General features: G+C 48.0%; 1 protein-coding gene across 2 annotated transcripts in view; it reads left to right on the plus strand.

The window, feature by feature from the left end:
- The window catches only part of kdrl (kinase insert domain receptor like), a 37873-nt gene extending 19249 nt beyond the window's left edge, over window positions 1-18624 (plus strand). The window contains exons 13-30 of one of the 2 annotated variants that reach the window (XM_049027893.1): window positions 253-540; window positions 894-1040; window positions 2030-2158; window positions 2622-2728; window positions 2982-3102; window positions 3311-3415; window positions 4672-4785; window positions 5046-5134; window positions 5228-5378; window positions 5798-5895; window positions 8717-8839; window positions 9559-9670; window positions 10334-10433; window positions 12546-12651; window positions 14069-14163; window positions 15077-15155; window positions 15487-15596; window positions 16363-18624. In XM_049027893.1, coding sequence (XP_048883850.1) covers window positions 253-540; window positions 894-1040; window positions 2030-2158; window positions 2622-2728; window positions 2982-3102; window positions 3311-3415; window positions 4672-4785; window positions 5046-5134; window positions 5228-5378; window positions 5798-5895; window positions 8717-8839; window positions 9559-9670; window positions 10334-10433; window positions 12546-12651; window positions 14069-14163; window positions 15077-15155; window positions 15487-15596; window positions 16363-16546 — 2258 coding nt within the window. In that variant the 3' untranslated portion in view covers window positions 16547-18624. Of the gene's footprint in view, window positions 1-252; window positions 541-893; window positions 1041-2029; window positions 2159-2621; window positions 2729-2981; window positions 3103-3310; window positions 3416-4671; window positions 4786-5045; window positions 5135-5227; window positions 5379-5797; window positions 5896-8716; window positions 8840-9558; window positions 9671-9762; window positions 10292-10333; window positions 10434-12545; window positions 12652-14068; window positions 14164-15076; window positions 15156-15486; window positions 15597-16362 lie in introns of those variants that run through there. The other variant, XM_049027894.1, reaches the window with a different exon arrangement.
- The last annotated feature ends 3878 nt before the right edge of the window (window positions 18625-22502 follow it).

Genomic DNA, 22502 nt, shown 5'->3' on the forward strand with positions numbered 1-22502 from the left:
CCAAAGCCCGAAGCTGTCTGGTTCCTACTGACCTGCCGTATTCTGGCCGCCATCTCTGTCTGCTGACAATGTGCTTCCAATTATCAGTGATGAGACTGGAAATTACTGCGTGTTTCCTGTTCTGCCGTCCAGGCCACGTGAAGTTCAGTCCCTCCTGCGTATTCTCCACCATCTTCCTCAGACTGGAAACTGCCTGCGGATTTGTCCGATTGGGCGTAAACATCTGTATTTATCCATTAATTTCTCTTTCAGGTCACGTGGAGAGCATCAGAGTAGAGCCTCAGAAAGCCATCGAGGGGGACAATGTGACCTTGGCATGCCGGGCCACGCGGTACCTTTACACGGACCTGCATTGGTACGGCCCGCAGAACGGGACCGTCCCCGTTACAGGCACCACGCTGCAGGTTGAGCCGCACTCCATCTTCCTGCCACTCGCTCTTGGAAGTGTGCCCAGGGGTAATGTCCGGGACTATGAGTGCCGAGCGCATAACAGCTACACCCACCAGGTCATCCTCAGGAAGTCTGAACTGCTGGTTGAGGGTAAGCTTGCGACAGAGGTGAGGGAGAGACTTGAGTCGCTCCAGCTTGTTCTTAAGGGCAACAGGAAGGTCGTATATTTTTAGCAGAGCAGAACTGTTAATATGAAGCAAATGTGGCATCTATTTTGGGAGTTTGTTTTCCTCACAGCATTTCTTAAGTGTAATTAGTCATTTATTGTGTTAGTGTTTGTTCCTGGAAATAAGCCCTCACACAGCTCTGGGAAAACCGTAGCGGGGGCCTGGCCGTGCCAAGAGGCGTAGCTTTCAGCTAACGCTCGCAAACACCCGCCTGAAAAGCCGGGAGCGTTTCCGGGGTGATGCGATAGACACCCACACTGGGATGTGCCTCCCCAGCCAGGAGAGGCCCGTGGGTGCAGGTGAACCTGACCAGCCAGGCAGTGAACGCCAGCAGTACGCTGAACCTGGTCTGCCACGCCCACGGCGTCCCACCCCCCCACATTGCCTGGCTCAAAGATGGGACCCCCCTGCAGGAGGCGCCAGGTAAACAGCAGCTCCGGCCGCACGATGGCTGTCTGTCTGCTTGTCTGTCTGCCTGCCTGTCTGTCTGCCTGTCTGTCTGCCTGCCTGTCTGTCTGTCTGCCTGTCTGTCTGCCTGTCTGCCTGCCTGCCTGTCTGCCTGCCTGTCTGTCTGCCTGTCTGTCTGTCTGCCTGCCTGTCTGTCTGTCTGCAGGCACTCAGAGCTTGATTCTGCAGACGGTCTGCTATGGCATTTTAATCATAAGTATCATTTAAAATCACATGTCAAATCTTGATCAAAGTCACTTTATTCCCTTTCAGTTCAATGACGCGTGGCTCATGCACAGATGAAATGTCGATCTCTTTGGTCAGAAAAGTGACAAAATACAAATAAAGATGTAAAAACATGACTTTAAGTCCTAAGACATTAAAATCTACACATGCAAGTTGTCCCTGCTTATCAGATGCTTCTGCCTAAAGCAGCTCTAATACTGTATCCTGCTGTCCGCTTTGGGGTGGCACTGTGTGGATCAGCACCATAGGATAATGTATCTGTAGTGAGAAGGTCACTGGTTCAAATCCCAAAGTCAACAGAGTGATGTCACCATTGGGCCCCTGCGCTAGAGCTTGACCCCCCAATTGTTCCAGGGACCCTGCGTTCACAAAAAAATGTATGTTACTTTAAATATCAACTACATAAATATAAATGCATTGTTATGTCTACATATTTAGTGAACTCCAGATAATAGTCTTCATGCTTATGATTACAGTTACTGGCCTTTCGCAAAGGCTTTCAGAGAACCAAGAGTGTGCTGGGGTTTGTGGTGTTTACAGAGCATAGCTGAGAGCTTTGTAGCACATGGAGTGAAGCATAAGAATGTAAGTTTGGCTGGAACGCTGCTGTGCGTGACCCCACACCGCGCGTGTGAAGCCAGTCTGAATCAGCAGCAGATGCGCCCCCCCCCCCCCCCCGCCTTCCCTCCCTGCTGACGTTGCCGCTCGTGAATCTCCAGGAATCGCCCTGACCCCCAGCGGTATGCTGACCATCGAGAGGGTGAAGAAGGAGGACGAGGGGATGTACGAGTGCCTGGCCAGCAGCGTAGAGGGTGAGGCGAGGAGCTCCGCGTTCATCACCGTGCTGGGTGAGTTGCCGGCATGACCTCCCTCGCCAGCCGCTAGCGCCCATCGCTTCCTCACATCCGCTCTTTTGATCTTTGAAGGTGTGAGGACGTACTTTAGCTTTTCTCAGCAGCGGTCAGCACTGATGCATGTCCAGCATCCGTTATCCATAATTTAATGTGTAATGCGGAGGTGGAAAGTTTAGATTCAGAAAGTACAAATCCGGACCAAGATTTTGTTTCAACCAACCAGTTGAGTCCTCTGTGGCTGAGACTCTTTGTACTCAACTGGTCGGTTCAAATAAAATCGAAGTCCAGACTTTTTGGACCCGAACTTTCCACCTCTGATGTAGTATCTGCTAATACGTGTCTTGTCTTCTTCACAGTCTTTCACATTTCTCTTCACATCGTACCGAGTATAATCATGTATGTTTGACAACTTCGATACGGGAAATTCCGGGCATGCAGTAATGTTTCTGGTCCCCAGGTGAGGACGGGAAGCCCAACGCGGAGGTGATCATTCTGGTGTGCACCGGGGCGGCAGCCAGCTTCCTCTGGCTGATCCTCACCCTCATTATCCGCAAGCTGAGGAAGGTACAGCTAAAGCGTCTGCCCACCCCCGGCCCCCCACCTTAACAAGGACAGAATTATAGCATATCGTGGCACAATTTAATTCTTTAAAATACCTCATTTCCCGTGAGGCCTCTTGATAGACTGAAATGCACTAAGTAACCAATAAGGGATGACAGAATTCCTAATAAGTGATAATATTTGTTTATACATGTTACTATTACAGCAGGAGTCTCTGCCCTTTCTCCTGACTCTCCCTGCTTGTCCTCCCATCCAGCCCAGCTATGCGGACATGGAGCCAGGCTACCTGTCCATTACCATGCCCCTGGACGAGCAGTGCGAGCTGCTGCCCTACGATGGCACCCGATGGGAATTCCCCCGAGACCGCCTGAGGCTTGGTGAGCACACGCCCGATGACATCAGTGCTAGGAAGCTCGCAGTTTGCGCCGTGGGCGTGTCTGTGTATATGGGGGTTCCCTGGCCGTGAGGCAGGGTGAACAGCGAATATCGATGGGGGCATCACCGCTGCCGTCCAGATGCCCTGCAGCCCCCTAGGGCTGCACAGCGGGGCTCTGCCTTCAGCTGCTCTCACCTTCTCCCTGACAGGTAAAACACTGGGCCATGGAGCTTTTGGAAAGGTAGTGGAAGCTTCTGCCTTCGGGATCGACAAGCGCTCCACCTGCAGGACGGTCGCTGTCAAAATGCTGAAAGGTGCCACTGTTTGTTATGCTATTACTCTGTATGGGGGGTTCATTGATCTAACGCAGAAAGAACGGGAGCGCAGTGATAAGCACAGGCGTGCCGAGAGCCTGTGCACCGCTGTCAGCCGGCTTACTGCGTTATTCATAAGTGTGCTGTGCAGATGAGGCGGCGTGAGTGTGTCCCATGTGCTTTATGAATCATCTTACGCAGAGGGCCCTTAGATATTATTGACTGAGAGCCAATATCACCCCCCTACTGATTTATGACTGCTGACGTCTCACATTCCATAATCCAACTCTCCCCTAATCAGTTATTGCACAGTAAATTTCCAGCCAATGAAGAGAACTTGAATCAAAAGAATTTCCTCCCGTGGCCAATAGTTTGGAAACCAGATCATTCTTTACAACATGGTCAGAAGTAATAAGTGTCCTAGCATTTTAAACATATTTCTTTCAAGCGATGTGTTGCTTTCAAGTATGTATGTATGTAGATGAGCTCAGGTGTTGCCGTTTCAACCTTTAAATCAAGCCTTTCAAAGGACAAAGGACAAAGGACTGATTCCCTGCTGCTAAACTGACTTCGCAAGCTGCCAGAATGAACACTGGCTACACAGATACCAGCCATGAGCAATCGAGCCAGAGGTCATCAGGCAGATCAGTGATCACTGATAAGCAGTGTTTTTACTCTGGATGGTTTAGCACCTGCTGACATGCCACCAGATCTGGGCATCCAGATTCCCTACAAGGTTTTAAAAGAAAATGCATATTCCTCTTCATAGAGACCATGAATGAGTCCAGTCCCTGTCATTATGGTTCGCATTTGTGTCATGACACATTGCAGCTGTCCCAGAGTCTGTATGCTATCATTAGATCTCAGGGCTGCTCTCTTTGCATTCCATGAATAAGCTTCTATAAACCAAAGCACTTCATTCGTCACATATCTGAAAAAAAAGTTTGCGGTTTAAATTATACATTGACTCCACATGCACATTGTATTAAAACAGTGCTTGTCTTCTTTAGTCTGAAGACTTTTTAATACAGTTCGACGGGAGATCTGAGCAGGTCTTTATATAATTCTGTGAAAGCGTGTGAGGCCAAAGGACAGTCACACTCACACACCATTCATTCTACCATTGCCGCTTTCAAATGACAAACAGTGGGGTTTATAAAAAATACATTGAGAGATCTTCCCTTATATGCCCATAGAATCTCAACCCAGAAGTCCTTCCTAGCCAATCGTGTGACTCCACTCTGTGTGTTGGACAGGGGGGGCCTCAGCCAATGAGAGCCGGGCCCTGATGTCTGAACTGAAGATACTGATCCATATTGGACATCACTTGAATGTGGTCAACCTACTTGGGGCATGCACCAAGCCTGGAGGTAAGTCAGGGTTATTTTTAAGGTAGGGGGAATAATAGGGGCCAAAATTCATACGGAGGGGGCAACCTTTGTCTTCAGCCAATGATACGGTTTGAGTCAGTAAGTGACAGGAAGGGGGGCATTGTATTTGCTGTTGCATACAATGGTTTTTATTTTTATATGAAAAACGTGGGAAAAATATTTAAATTGAAAAATAACTGCTAAAATTCTCTTAAAATACAGGTGTTGTTTGACTGAACATGTGTTCTGTGCCCCTGTAGGGCCCTTAATGGTAATAGTGGAATATTGTAAATATGGGAATCTGTCCAACCACTTAAGGAGCAAGAGGGGAGACTTCGTGATTTATAAGGTAAACCTCCTGGCCGGGGTGGGAGCGGTTGGCGTCGCTCCGTTCGTGCCGCTTCAGCCCGAACACTTCCTGTCGCGTCTGTGTCTCGCTCAGAGCCGAGATGGCAAGACGGCATCCCCGCGCCCAGGGGCCGACCTCAGCGAGCCCCCCAAGCGCCGGCTGGAGAGCGTGGCAAGCACAGGGAGCTCCGTCAGCTCCGGCTTCGTGGAGGACAAGAGCTGTGACTCAGAGGAAGAGGAAGAAGGTTAATGGCGCCACCTGCACCACTTACAACCTGTCAGCACCTTCCTTCCGGAACCTTCCTTCTAGCCTCTGTCTCCCTGCATCCTCCTTCCTGCAGTGCCCCCCACCCCCAGGCTTAGCTGACCTATGTTCTACTCCCAGCATCCTCCGGAATTGCCATCAGTCTGTTTTGTGACCGACCTGTACGCAGCAGTGGTCCCATTAGGTGTGTGAGGTTTTGTTTGATGAGCCGCTCACTCGGGCACCCTTGAGTCACCGGAAGCCCCAACACTGACATCCATTTGCCCGAAATAAAGGACTTGTGGCTTGGGTCTACCCTGTTATTCCACAGGGTTCCTGCTGTTCTGATTGGCTGTAGCGAGAGATCAAAATCTGATGTGATGCATATACTTCCCCACAACATCCCTGCTGTGTCCACAGAGTCAGAGGACGTGAGCAGAAGGCCACTGACAATGGAGGACCTCATTTCCTACAGCTTTCAAGTGGCCAAAGGCATGGAGTTCCTGGCATCCCGAAAGGTACGAATCTCCGGGGCTGGTTAGGTGACACTGAAGGCAGAGGTGGATAGTCCAGGTCCAGAAAGAAAAAATCCAGGCCAAGATTTTGTTTCAACCAACCAGTTGAGACGTATGTTAATGTGACTCTTTATGCTCAACTGGTCGGTTGAAACAAAATCCTGGTTTAGGTTTTTACTTTATGGACCTGGACTATCGACCTCCGAGTGACTTCTGACTGTCTTCAAAAGCCGCCTCACAGGCTGAAAGGAAGGCGGCTTGTTCGTGAGCCGGATGTCTGCACAGATTTGAACTCCCCCCTCATCTTGTTTTTGGTGGAAATTGAGAAACTGCCCATGGACATGATAGCGGTGTTATCGCCTACAGAACGCGACCCTGCTGAAAGTGCTGTAGAATGCTTTTTCTGTTTTTCAAAATTGTTCTCTGGTGTCTACATGGAAGGTATGTGAACTTGGTTTGGTCGAAAAATGTCCAGCAGTGGTTTTACAGGCCCATTTACAACCCTATGATTTTGGCCCTAGAATGAAACGGCTGTTTTCCCTTATTTGGGGGGGGGGGCTCATTAATATGTTTATTAGCTCTGCTCTGATTGGCTGGCTCATGACGAGGCACTGCAGTGGCTCACACTGAACCAATTTGCCACATGTAACTGTAATAGTCCCACTTCAGTCTTGGCACAATGTTAGCATAGACTTGGTTTTCTGGATTGTAACAAGAACATTGAAATTATTTTTCATCTCACCCAACAGATGATTTTATGATGCCATCTTTGTCATGCACGTTTTATCAAGAATCCAAACAGCAAGCTGAGCAGCTTGTAAATGTGTTTGTAACAAATTTGGAGGTTTTTGGTTTTTACTGCAGTATCAGTTAGATACACTATATTGCCAAAAGTATTGGGACACCTGCCTTTACACACAGATGAACTTTACTGACATCCCATTCTTAATACATAGGCTTTAATATGGAGTTGGCCCACCCTTTGCAGCTATTACAGTTTCAGCTCTTCTGGGAAGGCTGTCCACAAGGTTTAGGAGTGTGTTTATGGGAATTTTTGACCATTCTTCCAGGAGAATCTTTGTGAGGTCATGCACTGATGTTGGACAAGAAGACCTGGCTCACATTCTCCGCTCTAATTCATCCCAAAGGTGTTCTGTCGGGTTGAGGTCAGGGCTCAGTGCAGGCCAGTCAAGTTCATCCACACCAGACTCACTCATCCATGTCCTTATGGACCTTGCTTTGTGCACTGGTGCACAGTCATGTTGGAACAGGAAGGGGCCATCCTCAGACTGTTCCCACAAAGTTGGAAGCATGAAAACTTCAAAATGGCTTCAAAGTTTATTTCACTGGATCCAAGGGGCGAAGCCCAACCCCTAAAAAACAACCCCACACCATAATTCCCCCCCACCAAACTTTACACTTGGCACAGTGCAGTCAGGCAGGTACCATTCTGCTGAAAACTGCCATCGGCAGTCCATCGGATTGCCGGACAGAGAAGCGTGGTTTGTCACTCCAGAGAACACGTCTCCACTGCTCTAGAGTCCAGTGGCAGCGTTCTTTACATCACTGCATCCGACACTTTGCATTGTATTTGGTGATATAAGGCTTGGATGCAGCTGCTCACCCATTCCATGAAGTTCTCTACACACTGTTCTTGAGCTAATCTGAAGGCCACACGAAGTTTGGAGGTCTGTAGCTATTGACTCTACAGACAGTTGGCGACTTCTGCACACTGTGCGCCTCAGCATGCATTGTCTCCACTCTGTGATTTTTACGTGACCTGCCACTTTGTGACTTATTTGCTGTTGTTCCCCATTGCTTCCACTATGTTATAATACACTAACAGTTGACTGTGGAATATGTAGTAGCGAGGAAATCTTACGAATGGACTTATTGCACAGGCTGCATCCTATCTCGGTACCATGCTTGAGCTCCTGAGATTGACCCATTCTTTCGCAAAATGTTTGTAGAAGCAGCCTGCATGCCTAGGTGCTTGATTTTAAACAGCCATGGCTATGGAAGTGATTGGAACACGTGAATTCAATGATCTGGAGGGGTAACCCAATCCTTTTGGCAATATAGTGAATTTGTTTAGCCAACTAAAAGTAGGCTACGGAAAGTACAGAAGCCTTTTCAGTATCACAGACGAGGGAATGTTTTTCCAAAAGCACAGCCGCTAGCAACGTAATTAGCAACTTGTAAGTTACTAACAGGAGCTTTTGGGAAACATACCCCTGACTTACCTGTTAAAGATGAACATCAACCTGACCTGCTGACAGTTCAGCTTCTTGGGAAGTGTCGACATCCCCAGCCTCAGACGGCACACTTGCACGTACAGCCTGCCATTTTCGCTGTCGTCTGGCATACGTTACGTTAGAGGGCATAGTTAAGATTGTTACGTAGCAGTCTAAGAATCTGAAAACAGCCCATTTCACTTCCTAATTTTACATATTCAGGAATTAAATTTGTAAGAGGGAACAGCAGTATTTGAGATTCATGGTGTGTCGTTTCCATGAACCGAACTCTCCTTTTTCAACTATGCCGAGGAAAAGTCAGATTTTCATTCCAAGGCACCTTTAATGTTCACATCTTCTAATGGCCTGTAGCAATGTATTCCTGAATCCACCATCCCCTTGGTGTAGACAGTGCATCGGAGTTATCTCACTAACATTTGTATACCTTCCCACACACACTGCACAGCATTAAATGCTCGTGAGACATGTACAGATTTGCTATTGGTCATGCCCTCATCGTGGAAGGACATGGAGCCCAGTGCGGCCTCCTGGTCAGATTCTGTGGTGTTTGACCCTTTTCTCGCTTTTAGTGTATCCACAGAGATCTGGCTGCCAGGAATGTCCTGCTGTCGGAGAACAACGTTGTGAAAATATGCGACTTTGGACTCGCACGGGACGTCTACAAAGACCCGGACTACGTGCGCAAGGGCGATGTGAGTGTACCCGTCTTGGCGCGGGGTGATGGATGGTACAGAGCATGCTGTTAACATCTTTGGAATGCTGCCTTACCGTGCACCGCCCGCTGCGGGGGGTCGGGGGGTTTCTGGGGGGGTCATGTGATCTTTCTCAGCCGCTCAACATGACTGACGGTTTGCTTACCATCTGCTAAGCCACCCCTGCAAAGCACACGCACAGCAAACTGAACCCAGCTGAGGAAGGCAGCAGAGCAGTGCTCAGTGATGATGATAGTGGTGGTGATGATGATGATGATGGTGGTGGTGGTGATGATGATAAAGGAGCAGTTTCCTTGCTTGGCTCTTAAATCATGATTTGGTCATTTGAAGGTGGACTTTGCAAAGTGCCACCACCTGACACACGCTGTGTGCTTTGAGCTCAAAAGGAAAAACTGGACACCCTCATCATTCTGGCCAGCCGTAGCGCAGTGATGTGGCCTGGCAGGTGCAGTGACTGCACTAAATAGTCGATGAATGTATTCCGTATTTAGCAGATGCAGCAACATGTGCTGCGACCCATCTAGCTAGCCATCATCTTCTGACTCTGCTGACTAGTTATTTATTTACTTTTCGAAACATCTGAGGGAGGTGGGAGGTGGCGGGCTCCAAAATGACTTTCTGAAAGGGGCCCTAGACACAACAAAGCCGCCGCTGGGGAGGGTCCCGGTGATTGAAGTCGATGTCCCTCCGCCGCTCAGGCCAGGCTGCCCCTGAAGTGGATGGCACCGGAGGCGATCTTCGACAAGATGTACACGGTGCAGAGTGACGTCTGGTCCTTCGGCGTGCTCATGTGGGAGATCTTCTCTCTAGGTGTGTATCCGACCCTCCATCCTCATTGTTACAGCTGACACTTCTGCTTCTTGGAAAAAAATATCCAGTGATTTTTTTTTTTTTCTTCTCAGTGTCTGTCATCACTGTAAATCAGTCAGGATCTGGGCCCGATTAGGAGTATTAAGTACCCCTGGGCAAGAGCACGTATGACATCATGTCAGACAGGAACACGGCTGATTGGTGGCTCATGAAATTCAGAAATGCAGCTAAGTCAGGGAAAACATTACATAGGCTACTGAGTGCGTGCCATGTCACAAAAAACAATATACAGTCATATTAAATAGTATTAAATATATTATGTATTGAACTGCTTCTCAAAAAACATTCGTGAATGGGATGGTGGTGGTGGGGGGGGGTTCTTGGGCGGTTGCCCTGCTTAGTGCACCCCCCCATGGATGTGGAGCCCCTGGGCACATGCCCAAATGCCCATCCTGGCAAGGTCAGGCTGGGTGGTTGATATAATCCAGGGAGCAGCTAAGGCACCCTGCACCACAATGCCAATGTATGAAGGGAATCATCGTGGGCTATGATTTTCCTAGTTGCTATTTAGTCATTTGTTGGCCACCATTGAAGCATGAGGATGTCTCCCCCCTGTTTGCCCCCCCCCCCCCCCCCCCCCGTCATGTCCATCCCGTGGCTCAGGAGCATCCCCCTACCCCGGCCTGCACATCGATGAGGAGTTCTGTTGCACGCTGAAGGAGGGGGCACGGATGCGTGCGCCGGATCACGCCTCTCCACAAATGTAAGCCGAGCCCGTCCAACGGCTCAGATCACCTTTGGTCTGACAGCCCTTTCAGACGGGGGGGGGGGGGGTGGGAGGCTATTCCAGAGGAAACTCTCAACTGGCAGGAGGCATCTGTAAGGACTGTGTCTGACCACTAGAAGGGCTGAGGGGCGGCATGGTGGTGCAGTGGTTAGCACTGTTGCCTCACACCTCTGTGACCCGGGTTCGAGTCTCTGCCTGGGTCACATGTGTGTGGAGTTTGCATGTTCTCCCCATGTCGTCGTGGGGTTTCCTCCGGGTACTCCGGTTTCCCCCCACAGTCCAAAAACATGCTGAGGCTAATTGGACTTGCTAAATTGCCCATAGGAGTGCATGTGTGAGTGAATGGTGTGTGAGTGTGCCCTGCGATGGGCTGGCCCCCCATCCTGGGTTGTTCCCTGCCATGTGCCCATTGCTTCCGGGATAGGCTCCGGACCCGCCGCGACCCAGTTGGATAAGCGGTTTGGATTGGATGGATGAGAGGCTGAAGTGGAATATTAGCAATGTGCAATACAGTGCAATGGGAGGACAGATGCAGGTCACCGGTTGCTTAGCAACCTGATGGCTTGGGAAAAGAAGCTCACTTTAACAGAACAGATGCACCAGCGTGGGCACATGAGGAGGCAGCAGTGACCTTTGACCCCCATAGCACAGCGGCCATGTCCCTCACCAACAAGCTGTTCACAGGCCTCTCCGTTCGTGCTCCATGCTTCCTTCTTATTGTGGAAAAGCGTCAGCTTCTCATTTTCCTGGAAAGCATTTTATTTGGAGCTAAAACCTCATGCAGATGATGTTCTAAATGCAACCCAGACATTGGCATTCAAATAATAAAGATGGCATTCCACTTCATTCAGCAGGAGGCCCAGTCAGCCTGATGGCCGTGCTGATAGGCTTGTTTCAAGGGGTGGCAATAAGTATGTGAACATGTGAAAACGTTTAGATGAGTAAGGCCTTAACATATAACTCTGACCTTTCACCCATGACCTCTGACCTGACTAGCACACATGAGATGAAAGGAGATTTGCTGATTAGCCACCCAAAAGACCACTATTGCTGTTAAGAAAATATTTAGTTTGCACTGTGGGTAACCATTAGGGTAGCATAGATTAAAGGTTCAAGGTTTCATCAGTATATTACAATAATATTGAATATAAATAGGTAGGAAGGACAAAGGGTACAAAGGGAGGATGGTACAGCAAGGAGCAGAGGATCTCATTCCACCGTCATTCCCTTATAATTGCATAAATCTGGGATTGTGGCAGAACATCTGTGGTTTTTACGCGACGATTCCCCAGCACTGTAGGCCGAGCAAACAGATCACTCATGAATTCGGTTGGCTCAGCATGTGCCTGCGTTTCTTTTAAAAACCAGCCCTGTTTATGCTCTTCATGCTGTGCCCATGAAAACCCATATGAGCAGCTGATGGCTCGTCTAACCCTCCTTCAGCCGGCCCTCTGATCATGTAAGCAGGGTGGAGATTTATACTAAGAGCAGCTGGGGTACAAGAGCACCGGCTGATCTACATCACAGTCTGGTACCATCACGTCTTAGACCTGAGCTAGAGAGCAATTTCCCTTTAAGCTTCTTTGACTTGATCTAAGTTACCCTGTGAGTAATAATTTACTTGACGGGGCACAAATTATACAGTCTTATACTATTATTTCTGTATTAATAAACCACAAACTAAGTCTTAGATAACTGAATAATGTTTTTCCCCCCCATCTCTACTGATCTCATGCTAATTCATTATTAATGAATCGCGACATGTTTTATTTCAAGCAGTTACTATATTTGTTGCTATATTTGTTAATTATGTAAACCTTTGTGTACTACTGAAGGAATTACTGATGTAACTAGTAATGAAAAACACAAGTGAAATACTGATCTCACGTTTGTTCATCATTAATGAATCGTGACATCTTTTATCTCAAGTAACGACAATATTTGCTCATGTTTGTTTATGAGTGTTTATGATTTGTACTTCAGTAACTGAGTCATTACTAAGTGTTTGTGCCCCATCGAGTAAAGTGTCACCACCTCTGTGTTTGTTTATGAGGTTCCACCTCTGTAAGGATCCTGTCTGTCCCACAGATACCAGACCATGCTGGACTGTTGGCACAGCGAACCTGGGCAAAGGCCCACCTTCACACAGCTGGTGGAACGGCTAGGGGACCTGCTTCAAGATAACGTGCAGAAGGTAAGGCCACCCTGACACAGTGATGCCTGCGGTTCACGAACACTGTGGCTTATGAAGAATTTGGTTCACAGCCAAAGATTTAGTGAAAAAACATGCATTGGTTCGCATACAGAGTTTGGTTGACGAACAGATTCCTTCGACCAGATTCCTTTTTTTATACAAGTGTAGCACCAGTATGTCCCAGTATGTCCCTGAATGTCCCAGCATGTCCCAGTATGCCCTGAATGTCCCAGCATGCCCCAGTATGTCCCAGCATGTCCCTGAATGTCCCTGTATGTCCCAGCATGCCCCAGTATGCCCCAGCATGCCCTAGTATGTCCCAGCATGCCCCAGTATGCCCCAGCATGCCCTAGTATGTCCCAGCATGTCCCAGTATGTCTCAGCATGCCCCAGCATGTCCCAGTATGTCAGTATGAACATTTACACATGCTAAATACACACGAGGATCAGACCGGATACAAACAAGACCCAGGCAAACGCACATGCGACAATAGAGAAATGTCAACAACAAAAATTAACAACAACAACAATACAAGGGTTAATGGATGGAAATCTACTTCATGCTTTGAGTCCCGTAATTTCCCATAAAAGCTGAGGGACTTCTAGATGATTGGCCTTTGATTGGTGAGGCCATGGCAGGCATCTGACCTCACCTTAGTGCTCATGAACCCTCGTGACTTTGTTCACTCCTGTGCATGTGGCTGTTTCCCTCCCATAAGGGACCAGTGTCAGGCTGCCCCTGCTCCTGTAAAATCGCCTTTCCGGGGCTTTATACCACCATGCAGAGCAATCATAAGATCTAATGCCTCCCCACAAGAGGGCTGGGCTGCCCAGGCCACTAGGAACCACCCGCATTGTGAGCTGAAGGCATCTCCTAACATAAACCCCGTCCAGATGCAGGACTTCTGTAGCTGTTATTGACTATGCCTTGTAACCAAAGACTTATATCCTGGAAAAATTCTGTGAGTATTTTGGGCCATTCGCTCAGATTGTAGTTTTGCATATGGATGCTGTTGTGAGCAGTCTTAGGAAGCGTGTGTCAGGTTATGTGTCCATGGTCATTAGCTTCAGCTGCCCTGAATGTTCTTGCTGCTCTGTGGTTTGGCCCCTTTGCACTGCGTAGCATTGAGTGCATCCAATCCCTCCTGACTTCCACACCACAAGCTGGTGAGAGGAGCCTTTTTGCTCAATGTCTGTGTCAAAGCGTACTGTCAGGCTTCAGAGAAGCGAGTCATTCATGAGAGATTAGTGCCAGGACAACCAGAGAGCAAGGACTGAGCGGATGATCATTTCAACCAGAAGCACAAACAGCTACCAAAGCAACCTACCTGCATAAATGGCAGAGTAACCTCCAAGCAGATAGGGGGTGCTGTGATACATGGAGAGACTCTAACACTCCCTTTTCTGTCATCTACAGGAGGGTAAGCACTATATCCCCATGAACACAAGCCTGCTGAGCAGAGGGACAGAGCCCTGCAACGCCCCGGTGCAGGGGGATTCCGGGGGTACCTGGTAAGGCCTGGCATACTTTCCAGTCACTTGGCACATGATGAAGTAAAACAAATGTGTGATACTGTTTTCAGTAGAGTTGGAGATGCCAGTTTATCAAACTCTGTGTGTATGTGTGTGTGTGTGTGTGTGTATGTGTCTGCGTGCGTGCGTGTGTGTGTGTGTGTGTGTGTGTGTGTGTGTGTGTGTGTGTGTGTGTGTGTGTGTGTGTGTGTGTGTGTGTGTGTGTGTGTGTGTGCGTGCGTGCGTGTGTGTGTGAGCGGGTATACCTATCCTTATGGGGACACAATGTCCCCATAACGTGATAAATATATATAAACTATATTTTATAAAAAATCGCTGACTGCTATGAAAAAGTTAAAAATGCAAAAACTTGCTTGGTTACTTATGATTATGATTAGAGCTGGGTAGGGGTTTAGGTTGTCATAGTTACCGTTAGCATTTTTCCCATAGAACTGAATGAGCGGGCCCAATAAACATAGGTATACCCTACATGTGCGTGTGTGTGTGTGTGTGTGTGTGTGTGTGTGTGTGTGTGTGTGTGTGTGTGTGTGTGTGTGTGTGTGTGTGTGTGTGTGTGTGTGTGTGTGTGTATCATTGTTTGTGTGCGTGTATCTGTGTCTGTGTGCAAGTGTCTATGTGTGTGTGTGTGTGTATCATTGTTTGTGTGCATGTATCTGTGTCTGTGTCTGTGTGTGTGTGTTTGTGTGTGTGTCCGTGGGCCCTTAACCCTCAGCTCAAGGGGCGCCACACGTTAGCTGACCCTGTGCTGTGACCCCCAAGTTATGGAGAACAAGATGGGGTCAGCAAAGAGACGCACCGCGATGTGCTTGTGCAAATGGCACATAAAGCTTGTCCGCTGTTTGGATCGTTTTTCTGAGTGTCGCACACTGAAGCCATGGATATACTCCTTCAGGAATGAGGACGTCATCCCTAGCAGTGTGAGGAGCATCTATCAGGTGACCATGGAGGAGAAGCTGGACCAGAATCAGGAGGTGAAGGGATCCTGGCCCACCACACACACACACACACACACACACACACACACACACATTACTCACATTATCTTACACGCTGTTGGCAAAGTTTTAATTGATGGTATTGACGGTATGGGGTCTTGCAAGTGTTTCGTCACAAGCCGTTCTTCGATGACTGCACTACCTCGCGGCCTGGTACCACGCTGTTTCATTTCCCACAGTCATGCTGCAGAAGAGGACTGCTTTGTGCAGTGGAGAAATCAAAATGGCCGGTCAGGCATCGGTGACGTCATCAACTGGAGACAAAATAATGTCATGTTTGACGCCCTTGTTCTTCTGCACTCCCCAGGGAAGCCAGTCAGGCAGTGGGGTGATCCTGTCACCTGAGGACACCGCGATGCTCCGGCCAGGCTGGGCCAGATCCGTTCTCGGCCGACCGACAAGCATCACAGCCCTGGGGTAAGTGTTTTTAATCTGATGTCAGACTCGTCTCGGACAGTCAGGCATCGGTGGGCTCTCTTCCCCAAACACTCTCCCACAGTCCAGAATGCAGATGTGATCGTTTGCCCACTGGTGAATATTCACATTCCTCACAATCACTAGACAACCGTCACTGCCCCAGGAGATTCCCATAAACCTGAGCAGACTGCCGGTCTCGCTCCAAGCAGACCAAGGAGAGAAACATTATGGATAGTTGGGAAAGGGGCGTGGGGCTTAGTTCCCAAAGAGAACACAAGGACAGACAGCAAAAGTGGGAAGAAAGTGTGACTGGATAACAGTGAACTAGAACAAGACATGCTGGATCAGGAGTAGGAACCGAACTGGCGCATGCGGGCTGCGTTTCTCTGAACACAGCACCTGCAGTGCGGCGGCTGCGGTTCCACGGCTCGGATCCTGCCTCTCCAGGTTCACACACCCATGCGAGTCTGGCAGCTTTTCTCTGAGTGCTGCTTCTCAAGATCAAAAACAGCATCTCCGTATAAGGAAATGAAAGAATGAAGGAATGATGTAAATCTAGCGCCAGGAACGTATTACAAGTTACCGAAGTCCGGGGGAGTTATGTGCTGATGTGAGGTGATGAGTCAGCCCCCCCTCCCCTCCCCTGAGTTGAGGTACGTGCTGGGACCCTGGAGGACCTCAGTGACCTTACACACCCTCCACCTCAGCCACCCTGATCCCCCCTGTCTCTCCCAGCCCTGCCCTTCACACTGCGGCTTTTCTACAGGTTTAAGGCAGCGAGCTGGAGCCGGGAATCCATCCTACATGAGGGGCAGAGAGAACGAACCCAGCAGCCCGTACCTCCTCTGGTCCTCAGCCCGGACGATGCCAGCCTGGAACTCGCCCTGGAGTGCCACAGTCCACCCCCTGATTACGATGACGTGGTCCGCTACTCTGCTCCCCCAGTATAACTACACCCACCTTGAGGAATCCAACATACTGTCTTGGAGGCAACAACAGAATAACCTTTCCTGCTCAACACTATACTCATTATATTGTGTGTGTGTGTGTGTGTGTGTGTGTGTGTGTGTGTGTGTGTGTGTGGTAATGTGCTGCTGATACAAAGCAATGTAGCAATACAGCAACAGGCCAATAGCTAAGGCTACAACCTTGCAGCTAATGAAAGAGAAGCACCGTTATGCAGTACATTAATACAGCAACACTGCAGTATGTAACCAACATCTTATGAATCAGGACAGAATATTTGGAAAAATGTGGCTTGGTTGGGTGAAGAAATGCTGGCCAGCCAGTCCAGAGGTGAAGGATCAGTACAAGATGGAATGTGTTCAGAATGAGCTTACTGCTCTTTGGGGAAGTTCCTGTAGAAGCAGACAGCAGAGTTACAGTGCAGAAGTAGTGGAATCAGGGAGCCGACTTTTGCCGTCACGCGCAAACAGCAGCCTGAGCCGCTGGCTGTTCGCAGGCGATGGGCGATTTAAGGGTATAAGAGAGTCGTCACTTTATTAAGCCGGAGTGGACTTTGCTGGGCTTCCTCCTCTTCATGTATCATAGTTCTTTGAGTGGCAACAGATTAATTAGTCTGAGTTCTGGGGCGTTAGGGTCCCGGGGAAGACATCAGGAATCAGGCACACAGACACTGTGACGGTGCCTGTAGCTACAGGGAGAGTGAGTTACGCTTCCATGGTAACAGATGGTGTCCTGATGGGAGAGATTTATGTGGGCTGACAGAATTAGCATCAGTCCCACAGGTTATGTCAAGATGCAGGCTGCTTCTGAGCCTGGGCATTCTGAGCGATATTTACAAAAGCAGACCTAAGGTTCTCAACTCTGTGGTTAATATGTGTTCTTTGGTGTGATAATGTAAGTGTACATACAGTATATGTAATCCTGAGTACCCTGGGGGAAACGCGCAGGAACCCGGGGAGAACATGCAAGACCCACATGCACAGGACAGCAGTCAGAGCCTGGAAGCTGCACTGCCTACTGCTGCAGGTTGTAGTAGCTAGAAATTAGTCAGCATTGGAAACCGCTGACATCCCTGTGTTTTTTTAATAAGGGGCATTTGAGCAGAATCAGCCCAGACTGCAGATGTCCCGTCTGGACGCTGAAACCTTCTGTAGTGTCTGTGCATGGACGTGCTTTCTAAGTGGACCCTCGTCCCTGTGCTTAACGCTGGGGTCCCTCTGCCTCCTCTCTGAGGTCACTTCCTCTGTGCTGTCTCTTTAAATCTTCACATGCCGTTGCCTTACTTATTCACTTTTCTGAGAAATTGCAACAGTTAAACTCTCAGTCGCCAAGAATATATGCTAATACTCATTTGAGAAAATGAGCAATAAACGTCATAGCTGTTAGGTCTTCATCGTAAAACTGTCTGACAGTCCAGTCTATTTTTTAATGTGTTTTTGCTGCTCTCTACTCTACGCAGTGGCATGTTGAAACCAAAAATCGTGTTTATGTTTCTACAGAGGTTTTGTTGTGTTCCTAATGTCTGAATCACTGGAATCTGCAGAGCAGTTGTGTGGATAACTGACCTCAAGCTGGCTGCTGTAAGACACCTCTGTAAAGTGCGGCCACATCCAGGCCAGCGGCTGCTGTGTGATGGAGGGACTTTTACCCGGCCAAGGTGATGAGTAATAGCAGCCAGACCTACCATGCTTCACCTCAGCTCTGCTCCTCAGTCCAGTCACAGCACCCCTCCCTGGCCTGGCACCCATCGGCCTGTAGCCTGAGCTGATCCATGCCAGGTGTGCGGCATCCGAACCGCCTATCATGAGTACTTTGACAGATGTGCCCAGTGACCAGCACAAAACGAGGTGTCCACTGCTATAACGAGCCAGTAAAAATACAAGCAACCGTAAAGCTATTATCTGAGCAGCGAAAGTGTTTTTTTGTTTCAATATGGACTGGAAGCCTAGTATGGAGAATTATGAGCCCTGATATTATTGTCTTTCATATGTAGTTTAGTTTTGTATTTCACACATTATTAACCAAAGTAATGGAAACATTATTATTATTGAATAAAAATTTATATATTTATAGACTAACTCTAACTGTGATTCATTGTCTTGTCTTTCCCATAAACATGGTTTCAGACTGAAGTGGGCTGTGGATAAAATGGTTTGCTTGCACATGCATGTTGGGGCGATCACCCTTCTGCCCTTTCGAGGATAATTACTGTCTGCTCAGGTCGTCTGGGGCCCCATCGGGAGGGTCTGCTTCATCATACCCTCAGGGTGGGGGTGGGGGGCTGCATCTTCCCATCCTCCTTATTTATCGGCTCTTGGTGACTTGGTGGTTGTGTGAGGGAAAAAAGGCTCTCGGCAACAAGTATGATCTGAATTGTCTGCCTCTCATTGGGCCAGTGAGAGTCAGAAGTTACTGACGTTCAGAGTCTGTTTGTCCAAAGCAGGCACTGCCCGTCATTGCGTTGCTCAACTCCTAGCAATTTCACAATGATTATACTAAATGATGTTTAGTGGGGTCATGGTACGGTTAGGGTTTGTCCTGCGGGGTGTGATGTTGGATGGTGTGCGGCTCAGCAGGTTGGGACTCTGTGCCTCTGATCAGAAGGTGGAATCCCAGGGTTGGCCGGGTGATTTCTCCGCTGGACACTGAGCAGAGCCCTTAACCTCCGACTGCTCAGAGGACCATCTGACCCTGCTTTCGCAAAGCAAAGGTATCTTGCTTTGGATCAAAGCATTTGCTAAGTGGAATAAATGAAACTCTGTATCCATTGAAGACAGAAGCATCGCCATTGTGCACAAACGCTAATGACTTCAAACGATCAATCACTCATTGGAGACATCGCAAGTATGACACCCAGGAAAACTAAACTTCCAGCACGGCTCTTCTGAAGACAGGTTGTTCCAGTTGATGGCAAAAGTGATGTGGATGAACCTAAAATGCATGAAAGTCCTTTATTATCTGCATGAGGATATGAGGTGTTATTGGCTAAGGACTTGGAAAAACTCCTGCCTTGCTATGCTGCACCAAACTCCATATAGTCAATCATATGTTTCCTCTAATTATAGTACAGATGCTGCACTACTTACGAACTTTCAATTTACGAACTTTCAGACATACGAATGAAGAGGACTGTAAGTCCAAACTGTGTTCCTTGGGCTCCCGTTTCCTGTCCGCAACATAATTTTTTTTTCCTGCGCACCAATTCCGCCCAGTACGACTTCTGGCTGCTACTCCCGTCACGCAGCAGTGTAGCGTGCAAACTCCCAACCCCCTAGTTCTTTGTACTTCATAACGACTTACGAACATTTCAAGTTGCTAACAGCCGTTCGGAACGTACCTTATTCGTAATTAGAGGAGCGTCTGTATATACAAGATTCATTTCCTCTTTATTTCAACGTGCACTTTGCATAATGTGATGTGGATATTTTTCCATGAGTCAACAAAAATTAAAAAAAAAAGGTTGATATCACCCATCTTCTAACTGCATATCCTGGTGAGGGTGATGGGGCACTGGGGTCTATCCCAGGCAGCAGAGGGAACGAGACAGGAGAGATTCTGGGTGGGATTCTAAGCAGATTCATATTAGATCAGCATGGATTTCTAGAGCTGGGCTTCCTGAAGTAAAAGGTAATGGTGATTTCAAAGACATGAAAGGGGCAGGCGCTGTTTGAAGGAAGATTATAAAAAATACTGGACGGTCCCTGAGCCAACGTCTAGGCTTCTGGTGAGGAACAGTAGCGCCCTCTAGTGCTCAAGACAAGGCGAATAGAGTTTTTACTTTGGGGTAATCTGTGGCCGATGACTTCGAGAACTGAAAGAGGAAAAGGCAGATCATCTAGGTCAAGCTGATCAGCTACAATGTTGATGATCTGACAAAATTATGATCTCTGGGACCCATCGTAAAAATTGTGAAACTAGCTACCATCCAGCTGCCTTCACAGTAGAGTAGGTTTGCCACATTTGACTAACATTGCTGGAGAATTTTCCCCCTGTGTGAGCATGCACACTAACTGAGTTTACAGAAATTCATCTGTGAGACCAGGTCACGAAGAACTGAGAAGTTCTGCTCCACAGATAGCTGTGACTTTCTAAGGCAGCACTGAACGTGTTCGTGAGCAAACCCCAAACTGGGAATGTCTCCCTTAATCCAGCAGGTCATTCTCAATCCAGAAGGCAGCTGAGTGGAACCTCAGCGGGCAAAATATGGGACTGAAGCAGAGGCAGTGCTGGCTGTAGGGCCTAAATGACAATTTAAAACATTTAGGACAGACGTAAGACATCCAGTGGCAGCAGACATTTGCTGACAACCCAAAAATGTCTCCTGTCATTTCTGGCTGCCGAGGCAGCGAACGAGCAGTATTTTGTGCAGAATTTGACCCTGTGTCCTTTCTGGCAGCGCTGTGTGATTAACTGCTCAAGCCTTCTTGTGTGTAAGGACTGTGCAAGAACATCCCTGACCTTGGAGGGCTGAACAAACTGGAACTTCAGTCAGAGACTCCTCCGGCTGTCAAGAAACGTCAGCATGAATGTCAGCTTCCCAGCCCGAAAGGTCCCCTCCTATTGGCTGATTCGGAAGCCGCCAGATTCCCATTCTGCATGCTGATTGTACAAGAAGTATTTTACACTGTGAGGACGACATACAATCAGAAATAATCTGTCACGTCATAATCTGCCACCTTGGCGGTATGCAGAATATATGCGAAACTGAGATACTCAGGTAAAGAAGAATCAGATCTTTTACAAGTTCTTTACAGCAAATATCAAATTTGATCAATTGCATTTAGCACAGGAACAGCTCAGTAAAGTCCATCCATTTTCTGTAACTGCTTGTCCTATTTAGGGACCGGAGCCTATAGGCGCAAGGCAGGGAACAACTCAGGAGGGGGCGCCAACCCATCGCAGGGCACACACCCACACCATCCACTCACACACCAGTCACTCACACACCAAACGCTCACATCTCTGGGTGATTTAGTAACTCCAATTAACTTCAACATGTTTTTGGACTGTGTGGGGGGGGGGGAGCCAGAGAACCCAGAGGAAACCCCACAATGACAGAGGGAGTACATGCAAACTCCACCCTCATGGAACCCTGGCAGAGACTCGAACCCTGCTCCCAGAGGTGTCAGACAACAGTGCTAATCACTGAAATCTGGGAAATATATATATATATTTAATATATAAGTATAGTCCCTTTTTTATCTCTGGCACGCGTTACATTTTCACCTACCTCCAGCTCTATGCATACTGTGTTCGCTTGCTGTAGTTATGTCGCCTGCCCACACGGGGACAGTATTAAAACGCTTTACAGCTCCGGCCACATGGTCCACCTGGGGTAGGCGGGACGTGGTCTAGGTTGGGCTATATTATAGTAACAGTATATGGCGATGTGCCTGTGTTGCTTGCAGTCAGGCTTCTAATAAATAACACAGTTACTGTTCAGCTACTTAAGGAGCCAGAAATTGGTGAAGAGATTATTTTTACTGATTGAATTTTTAAGAATTAACATAGGCCTAGACGAAACGAATCAGAAAGGTAGCAGTTTGACAACATTAACTAAGTGAATGAAATACATGAACTAAATGTATGAAATCAAGATAATGTAATTATTAAATACCTACGACTGAATGGATGGATGGATGATGGATGGATGGATGGATGTTGCTGATGTGTTTTGTAAGGCGACACACCTTCAAAGAAATCGGCGTTTCTTATGATTTGGCTGTTGCCTGTTTATAGACTCATACATTCCTTCCAAATAGGCTATGAAATTAGCGTTATCTGAAGAGATGTCATGACGTTAAGGGACGCTGTGTTCTGTTATTCCTGGAAATCTAAAAGGAAGATTAAATATGTAGTGGCAATTTTAGGGAGTTCAAACCTAACGTAATTAATATCTTAAACGGTTATTCGAATGCATATATATGTGCCCACGAGTCA

This window comes from Brienomyrus brachyistius, chromosome 10 (assembly GCF_023856365.1).
Source record: "Brienomyrus brachyistius isolate T26 chromosome 10, BBRACH_0.4, whole genome shotgun sequence".
Classification (NCBI taxonomy): Eukaryota; Metazoa; Chordata; class Actinopteri; order Osteoglossiformes; family Mormyridae; genus Brienomyrus; species Brienomyrus brachyistius.